The 9,607-nt window shown below is 36.4% G+C and overlaps 1 protein-coding gene across 1 annotated transcript; it reads left to right on the top strand.

The window, feature by feature from the left end:
- The first annotated feature begins 8,108 nt into the window (after positions 1–8,108).
- On the top strand, positions 8,109–9,595 carry LOC148029393 (uncharacterized). The gene is made up of 2 exons (XM_087688696.1): positions 8,109–8,544; positions 9,092–9,595. The coding sequence occupies exons 1-2, from the start codon at positions 8,197–8,199 to the stop codon at positions 9,344–9,346; spliced, it is 603 nt and encodes a 200-aa protein (XP_087544822.1). The 5' UTR covers positions 8,109–8,196; the 3' UTR covers positions 9,347–9,595.
- Positions 9,596–9,607: the final 12 nt, after the last annotated feature.

The raw sequence follows: 9,607 nt of genomic DNA, 5'->3' as shown, positions 1-9,607 counted from the left end.
CAATGGGAGGTTTGATGTATATCATGATAGCCACTCATCCTGACATAGTGTTTGCAGTGAGAGTTGTGGCACATTATATATGTGTACACCTAATAGATGACATTGCGATGTCATGAAGGGTATTGTGAGATACCTTAAAGGCACTATAAATATGTGCATTTTCCATGTAGCCAGGATATAGGAGTCGTGGGTTACATTGATTCAAATTATGCATGACATGCAAACAGTAGGAAATCCACCTCTGGATATATATTTATCTTTATTGGAGATGCTATCTCTTGGATGTCCGAGATGTAGAAATGCACTACCCTGGTCTACTACTGAGATTGAGTACATTAGAGCCACTGACGCTTGCAAGGAGACCCTACAATAGGCCATCTAGTTTTGCAGATCTTGGTATGACTATGACTTCTACACTCAATTTGGATTCAATGAGTGCCATTCAATTGGAAAGTAATCTAATTTTTCATGCAAAGACAAAGCACATTGAGGTGCACTATCACTTCATCACAAAGGTGGTAGAGGACAAGTCCATTGAGCTTGTCAAGATCCCTATAAATACGAATCATACAAATGATATGGTTATTTTAAGAAGTTGACGGTGGGCATAAGATGAGATTATATCCTTCCTCATTTTGTTATGCTCTATGTACATATTGTACTTTTCTATTTTCCCTTTTACTCTTCACTAAGGTATATTTTCCTTTAAGTGGGAGGTTGTTGGTGGTTAAAGGCCACATGTGCCTAGCCACCTACATTTGCTTACATGCATACCTACACACTTATACACTATAGATGGCTAGCACCCACCATCACTATTACTTTATTCTTTATTCTTTTAGTGATAAATAGAAGAAGGAAAGTTCGGTTACAATTATGATTGTTGGATTTCTCACACACCAATCTCTCCCTTCTTGTTTGAACCTCCATTTCTTTTGCACCCTTCTTGCTTCTACTCATGCTTTCATGTTCCACTCATTGTTTCACATCATTATCCATATATCATGTAATGTGAAAAACAAGAATAAAGAAAAACCAATAAGGTTTAAAAACCTTAATAAGAAAGAAGAAAAAAAATAGTAAGGGAAAGGAAATGAATAAAAGGAGGGGGTGGTCTTATTAGGCCACCATTACAAATGATGCTTCCTTCCAAATGATCAACATTCTTAAATATTTGCCTACCTCCCCACCACCCCACCCCATCTCCCCTCTCACATCAATCAATGGATCTTCTCTCCATAATAGAATTTTTTTAACATCTCTCTCTCTCTCTCTCTCTCTCTCTCCTTGACATGCTAATTGAATATGTGAAGTCCTTTCACCATATAACAACCAATTATTGATAGAAAAATAAGAAAAAAAACAAATTGCACAAGAGGAGAATTCCACAAAACTTGCATGACACAAGATTGGATACAATATTCCCCCATTCATGGGGAGCACCTCTCCCATGTATGTATTTATAATATTCAATCAAGATTTTGTACTTAAAATACTTTGAAAGCATCGTTTTTTAATTGTTGCTTTTTCTTTCCTTCCATGCTTACTTTTGTGCAAATAGATCAAACACACTCTATTTTAAATAGGTTTATAACTAAAAGTAATATTTTTTATTCTCTAATAAAAATGCATCAAAATAAATCTATTGTGCATATGCTCACATAAAGCCCTTGCACTAATAGATGCATTAAAAAAATATAATATTTTTTATTATATTGTTCCATACTATAAAGTGTATAAAATCTATACATTAAAATGATGTGACCCGTACCACACACATGCACATGTTCATGTAATAAGTCATAGATTATATGATAAATAGAAAAAATCCATAATAATTATAATCATTTAAATTTTATAAATAAATATAATTATATAATATTTTCTATGGATTCGAAAGAAACTATTCTAGGTTGATAAAGCAAAGAAAAATATATAAGGGTGGCCAACCATATACAAGGGCTACCTCCTACGATGAATCTGCACTGTGAATTTGCACTGTAAAGTTCCATGGATTTTACACGAAACACTATCTCTTGTAGCAAATCTGTACCCATGAGATATTTAATATTGTGATTATGAGTGGTAGGCATCAATTAGATTTTGTCATATGTTAAAGTTAGCATTGCTTTTTAAATCTATTGTGATTCTTCCAAAGAATGATTTCTATACTTTACTAAATACCTATGGTATTGATTTCATGTTCTAGTGGTGGTTTGGTCATGGGTTTGGTCATGGGTGAGGATTACTTTAGGAGCTAAAATTTTAGTATCTTCCTCTAACAAAGAAGGGTCTTCGTCTACACGACTAACTAGAGGTATTCCCTTGAATGGTTTCAACAAGCTAATGTGAAAATAATTATGTATTTGCTATTGATTAGGAACACCCCATCTAAATGCATTCTCATAATTCTCGTGAACAATATGGAATGGGCCATAATATCTTGATGCAATTTTTTTAGAATGCATTTCAATGTTTTAGTCCCCTCGTTTTAATGTGCAACCACACTAACACATCTAAAAAACTATGTAACACAGTTGGACTTTGATAATTATCTCCTAAACTTCAACTAAGATAAATGATCTAACTCCATGAACTCGTCTAAACAAGTAACTCTACTAAGAAGACTAAGGAACTAGCCTTAGGAGGCGTAGATCATAAATAATATGGGATAAAGAATTTCTAGGTGGAATAATAGATATCTAACATAAGTAGGTATGCTTACTATTATAACTAAAAATATAATAAAAACCAGTAAATATTATAGTTAAAAGCCTATATATATATATATGTAGGTGTGCACAATAAACTAAATGCATGTATGGTGAAAAGTATATACAAAAGAATGGCATGATATCTCTTTTTCATTTCTTCCTCTTCCCCTTATAGTTAAAATCTTGCTCCTATCATAATTTTTATAATTGCCTTAAGGTTTGTCTTATTGTTAGGATAAAGTGTGAAGTACTAAAATTAATTTGATGGTGCAATTGATAATGTATGTATGTATGTGTGTGCACATCCGAGTGTAAGTATTGTATCTCAGTAAAGTATTTTTTAATAGTCCTGAGAAATCATTTACAACTCTTGACATTTTGAAGAAGAATTTTGAATATAAACCATATAACATGTGAATGTTAATTACACACGGACGATCAAACCTGAAACTTTTCATGTTGTTTTGGGGAAACTCAAGATGCTCATTTCTTTCATTGGAGATAAGGGTCCCAAAAATATTGATATATCTCCATGCATTCTTTTTGTAGAGTTAGTGAAAAGCAAGCTACTTGAATTTGTGAAACCTGGGACTTACTTAAAGGAAATTGTTAGTTTAAAATAAACTGTTAAACATGAACCTTGATAGTATATAAATCTGGAGTCTATTCATGTGTGGTTCATCATTTATATAATCTTGCAGAATTAAATTCCTTTTGCATGTGAAAAGGGTTTTGGGTTCAGAATATAAGTTGTTAATACCTTGCATAGAAACAAGGGCGTTGACACAACTTTCCAGCCTTAGAAGATACCCCCTCCCTCCAAAGAAATAGGCTGCCTAGAGAGAAGGTAATGAAAAGCTGTAGGTTATAAAGCTTAGTACTAGCTTTATTACTAAGCTTTATAAGCTTTTCTTTTTTCGTTGATCAAGAAATGGCAAGTGTGGGAAGGATGGCGATGGCGTAGCGGTCAATTGATTTGGGGCATGGCAGATCCGGTGGATTTGGCAAGGTAATGGTGGTTTTGGGGCCAACGAAGAGTGGAAAACCACTCTTTCACAGAAAACCACTTCTCCTTCTCAATACCACTAACACAAGTGGTATTCTACAGCGTCGACCTCCATGGTGTGGTTGCGCAGCGATGCTGGCCTGGCCAGGAAGAAAGATTAGTTGGTCTGTATAAGCACTGGTTGGTTATCTTGCTCCAAATCGTGACAGCGTATGGTGTTTGCAGGGTGGCGATGGGGCAAGAAATTTTGTTGCAGGCTGGGACTGCATTGATGTCGTCCACAGAATTAAATAGATTTCCATAATAATAAACCTTCATATAATATATTCTTTCCGCCCTCTATCAAAAATAAAAATATTAACTAATCTATGATGGTCAACCCCCACGCGCGGCCATTCTTACTCTAAAGTTGGACATCTATTTCCAAAAATACCTTGGATTTTGTTTGTACTTCCTCTCCCCCTCTAACTAACATGTCAATGCCATCTCTAATTTTTTAATTGAAAAAGTTAAAAAAATTAAACGACTCTTCTTGTGCCAACACACCCCATCCCCCTAAAAATATCATGATATTTTGTTACACATGGCAATTTACTGGCTAACATAAAATTTAGAAAATTCTAACTAAATGACACATCAATCTCCTCCCCCCCCCTTTCAACTATAAATAAAAGGTAATTTGTGAAGAGATAGGATGAGAGGCAAACAATGGCAAAGCCATGCTAGTGTGAGAGAAGCAAATAAAAAAGTGTTTGCGAGAGTGAACATGAGAGGGCAAAGACATAACTCTTTCGACCTAGAGTATCCCAGAGGCAAATGATCGTGACACACATCCCAAGGTGATCGACTATGACTTTCTCAAATCCATGTTCTTCTATTATCCACCCTTTTCTTTTCCCTAACTATGATACCCCCATGTAGGAAGCTCCACATGGCAAGACCATCCAATGAAGTGGGACCCTCAAACATGGCTAGCCCATTACACGAAGTATAGCCTTCGCACATGGCGGGCCCATCTTCAACAACCCTTAATGTGAGGGTGAACACAACAAACGATACCAACGCATCAAACACCTGTAATCAATTATTCTCCATCATTATTTAGCCATTGCTTTTTCATTAGAGAATAAAATGAATATATTTTTGTTTTTAAAAATTTCAAATGTTGCATGTAAGGATTGGCCTTGCACCTCTTTACTAGATTAATTTAGCCTTTGACTGTTGTGTTTTTGTGACTAGCTTGCTACCCTTCATTATTCAGCACTCTCTCATCTCCGATTGGTGATTACTATAGTTGGGATCTGTCTCTGATGGTGGACATCACTCTCTGACACTGCATTGCTCTACCCTTGGGCATTCTGTACACTCATACATTCATTTACAACATTCATTCACTTCAAAGTTTTTTCTCTCTACATTTGTCTCTATATTTAAGCTTTGTAAAAAGAAGTTGTAGATTCTCTTTTTAAAAAATTTCTTTCATACATTCAGTGACCATTTGATTAGGCAAAAGACGTAGAATCTACACATCTCAAGCTACTGCATCCATAAAATGTAAGAAACAATGAATACGTTAAATACAAAACTATGATTCATTGATCCATATAACTAATAAGTTACTCGTGAGTTGCAACTAAAAAAAGATAACCCATAGGGAGTTTCGACTAAAAAAGGATAACCCATAGGGATAGTGTTTCATTTTTAAAAAATTAAATATGAACTGTTGCCATAGTTGGTCTGGATCAAACTCTAATTTTAAGGCTTGTACATGCACAATGCCATATCATTGTTATTCTCAAATTGGTCTATAGATCTTAACTCTATAGTTACCATAACTCTGCACTACTCCTAAGACCATAGGATCATGGAGTGCCAATAACAATCTAGCTAATTTTCATAATTAGACTCATGCTCTAACAAGTGGGCACATGGTTTTCACCACCTACTAGTCAAATGAACTTAGGCCTATGCATCCTATAATTATGATGCAACCCATATAGTAGGGAGAATCAACAAAAAGATTAGGATTATTTGCATATGGCAAAGTGTGTACAATCATATGGTAAAAGCATATAATTCTGGCTAATGGTGCATTGTAAATTTTATCAAAGAATTGAATAGTAAAAATTTTAATTGGCTTAATGGGACCACTAAAATTAGAAGAGCAGGATCATATAAAAAGCATAAATATCATTTCTCATTAAATCAATAAAATACTATTTGAGAAATACAGATTGGTTACGGCTTTGGGTTTGCAGTTTATTTGTAAGATACATCCAAAAATTTATATAAACTTTTTCTTATGCTCCAATGACGGGTAGGATTGAGTAGTTTGCACTCCCCCAAGTGTAACTATTGGGGTTCCATTCGAACAGATTTTGTTCCACCTATAAGTGCTTATCTAGCATCTAGGTAGGAAGGTCCTATACGAAAGGTTCCCTCCTATGGCAACATGTAACCAAAGGGGCTCTGGTCAAGAAAGGGTAAATGTGTAGTTGGTCCTACGATGGAGAAGAAATTCGTATGAGTATGAGATGACGAGTATTGGGATCTTGAAAATTACAGGCTAGTTATTGCTCTAAAGAAGAGAGTGGATTTTATATTTGGCTCTATGAGCAAAAATCCTATGTAAATATTGTAAATAATATACAAATGTTTTAAAAGGAACATCTTCATTGTTTTCATTTTGTGCCTTAATAAGAAGACATAAAACTAATCCAATGATAAGGAATAATTAAGGATGTTGTTTTTAAATGTCAAATTGTGTGGTAGTATACTATGTTTTAAAAACTTTTAAAAACCACATTCAAATGGGAAGCAAAAGATTGTCTTTCCCCAATGGAACATGATTGATGGCTAGGTGGACATTGATGTTTCTTAGAGTTTAGTCTTAGGTCCCAAGCACACACCGTTTTAAGGGAATGGAGATGAGATTTTGCCTTCGGGACAAAGGGGTAGAGTTCCTCCGTTACACATAAGCTAGTTCTTACTTGTAGATCTTGGAAACAAGATCACGGCTCCTTGCACGGTATACAACCGGCTAACACTTGCACAACTTGGAAGTTGGCACTTTTTGATCCTTCTCGAGTCTCCTTCTCTCCTACACAATATGTGTAGGGCTCTCCTCTTGGCGCTTGATTTCAACAGAGCTTCCGCAGCACTTGCACCTTCTCTTCTCCTCTTGGAACTTGATTTCAGCAGAGCTTCCACAACACTTGATTTCAACAGAGATTATTATTTAAAGAAATATACACACAAAAAATTATTGTCCTTGGAAGGACACTAGCATCTTAAGGTTGATAATAGTAATGCATAGGCTTGAGTACTCTTTTTGTGTTGCCTTGCCCTATGAAATTGAAGAGGCATATCAAAATGTGTAGGTTTTTATGAGACTTGGTATGATTCTTAAAGAGCTATTGAAATGGATAGAAGTGTTTGGTGTTCAAAAAGGCCAAAAACAGAGATGATACCAGTAAGAGATAAAGCCTTGCCAATACACAATAATACTCACACTCTACTCATGTAATTGTTGATAACGACATCATAATAAATACTTAGTGACAATTAAACTATAATGCAATAAGTAATAGTAATAGATTCAAGTATGATGGAAATGCGTAATTGGTTTGGATACTAGCTAATCATACAATATTACTTCTTTCTCTATTCCGAAGTGTTTGAATTATGGAAGATCCCAGTAGATTTCCACCCTCTAGGTTAAGTCCCCATTGGAGTTGCCTAGTTGGGACTCGATCCCTTGAGCTCATGCAATGCACGTAGATGTCCCATCAATTGGCTTGCCACTGAGGAGGTGATACAATACTACTTATTGACAATTAAGTTGGCATGCCACTCATCGAATGATACAATAGTATATACTAACAATTAAAATGTAGTGCAATACAATGAAGTGCTATTAAACTGCAATGCATTATGAGTGACTAAAGTTATTATAGTTGTCAATGAGTAAGTGTGATTGTTGAGAATTGCAATTAAAAGCAATGCAAGGGCAGTGGTTGATTCTCTCTCTCTCTCTCTCTCTCTCTCTCTCTCTCTCTCTCTCTCTTTATATATATGTATGTATGTATCTATAATATTTGGTGATAATAGGGTTTAGAGTAGTACCGACGATTGAACTGCAAGTATTATCTGTAATGATAATAGCGATACAGTAGAAGCACTGAGTCGTGACAATTCATGAACTGCAGTGCAAGATGTATGGGCCTCGAGACAGCATGCGAGCCACTTGGCAGGCAGGCAGGCCGAGTACGAGTACTCAGATTAGTAAGCCTGCTTTGGACAGAAGGTAAGGGAGGGGCATGCGGGTCTATTGAGGTCTAATGGGGCGATAGATAGATAGACACAGAGATACACAGAGACACAGAGACACAGAGACACAGAGAGAGAGAGAGAGAGAGAGAGAGAGAGAGAGAGCAGAGCTTATAGCCCTCGGATTATCAGAACCGGAGGCCGACTATGGAGAACCCCAGAAAGCAGATTGTGGAGGTCATCAAAGGGCTTGTGTACCGGCCCACGCTGCACCAGCAGGTCGAGACCATCCAGCGCTACTTCACCCCAGACGCATCCATGACACACTACCTCATCAAGGTCGCCACGGGCTCCAAGGATGTGGCTGCCATCTACCAGATTGGCCACATCTGCCTGAACTACCTCGCGTTCCGCATCCTGAAACTCGTTTACGACGAAGAGAAGAAGGACATGGGCATCCATATCCTCCTCTACGCCCGCCCCTGGCTGTCGCTCGGTCGAGAGGTTGTGTTCGAGCTGCTCGTGCACATCAAGCTCGTCGATTGGCGCGAACCGGTAAATGCAATCAGCCCGAACATTTGTCTCATATGCATTCTTTGCAGTGACCTGCTCTGGCTCTTCTGCTCGTTGCTTGGTGATCATGTGCACTTTCAATCTTAGTAATATGTGATCGTGATAACTAAGTATCGTTGATACTAATCGGCTGTCAGTCTTATTAAATCAGTTCGGCTGTCAGTCTTATTAAATCAGTTTTCAACCAATTGTCATTGATGGTAGTATAATTTTGATATGATCATCGATTTTGTTGTAATCGATGATGGTTTGACAAGATGATAATCAAAGTATCAATGGTTGGTGATCGTTTGCTACAAAGTATTGAATGTCCTAATACAATACATTCTTGAGGGGGGGTTCATGTATCTAACTCAATATCAAAATTGGTGATCATGCCTATTTATGTTTGATCAATCTAATTCAATATTGGGTGTCGATAATATGCTAGTGTTGATATGCCCAATTGTTTGCTCCAATCTAAATTACTATTAAGAACTAACGTTTGGTTGATTGCACCACCTTGAAATTGATTACTTGATGTACACAGGATGGGAGGGTCGTCCAACGCATCAAAATGCAACATGATTATTTTGAGCGAGATCAACTTATACAAATCCTCCCTATCATTGGCCCCATCTATTCGTCTAGAAGGCTAAGGTTTGTTCTAGGTCATTTAGAAGCTCTCTCCTTTCGATGTATTAGACTTGCATGTTTAGTCCTCTTGCCTAAAAGGACTAAACATGGATTGTTTGGTCTTTGGAACCAACTAGAAGTTAGTGAAAAGTACAAACATATAATTTGATTATATGATGAAGATACACAACAAGGTTACATAGGTTGTATTTGTGAAACCTTGTGAGCTTGTATATGATCACAAAAGGCTTTAGTAATATTGTTATATGTAGATGATCACAAAAGGCTTTAGAGGTAACCCATATATACATAGTTAACAAGCACATTATGATCAAGGGCATAATGCAAATTACTGTTGTGTGAGATTTTGCTTGTTAATATATATTTGTTATTGTTACCATTATGAAAGAAATGAAAAGAAATTATTGGA

This window comes from Lygodium microphyllum, chromosome 11 (genome assembly GCF_053477565.2).
Source record: "Lygodium microphyllum isolate KBCC chromosome 11, Lygodium_microphyllum_v1.1.10, whole genome shotgun sequence".
NCBI classification, from domain to species: Eukaryota; Viridiplantae; Streptophyta; class Polypodiopsida; order Schizaeales; family Lygodiaceae; genus Lygodium; species Lygodium microphyllum.
This window is presented reverse-complemented; position numbering and strand designations above follow the sequence as displayed.

Coding starts and splice junctions, on each gene's coding strand:
- LOC148029393 (XM_087688696.1), top strand. CDS start 8,197: ATGGAGAACCCCAGAAAGCAGATTGTGGAGGTCATCAAAGGGCTTGTG. Junction 8,545..9,091: donor TCGTCGATTGGCGCGAACCG/GTAAATGCAATC, acceptor TGATGTACACAG/GATGGGAGGGTCGTCCAACG.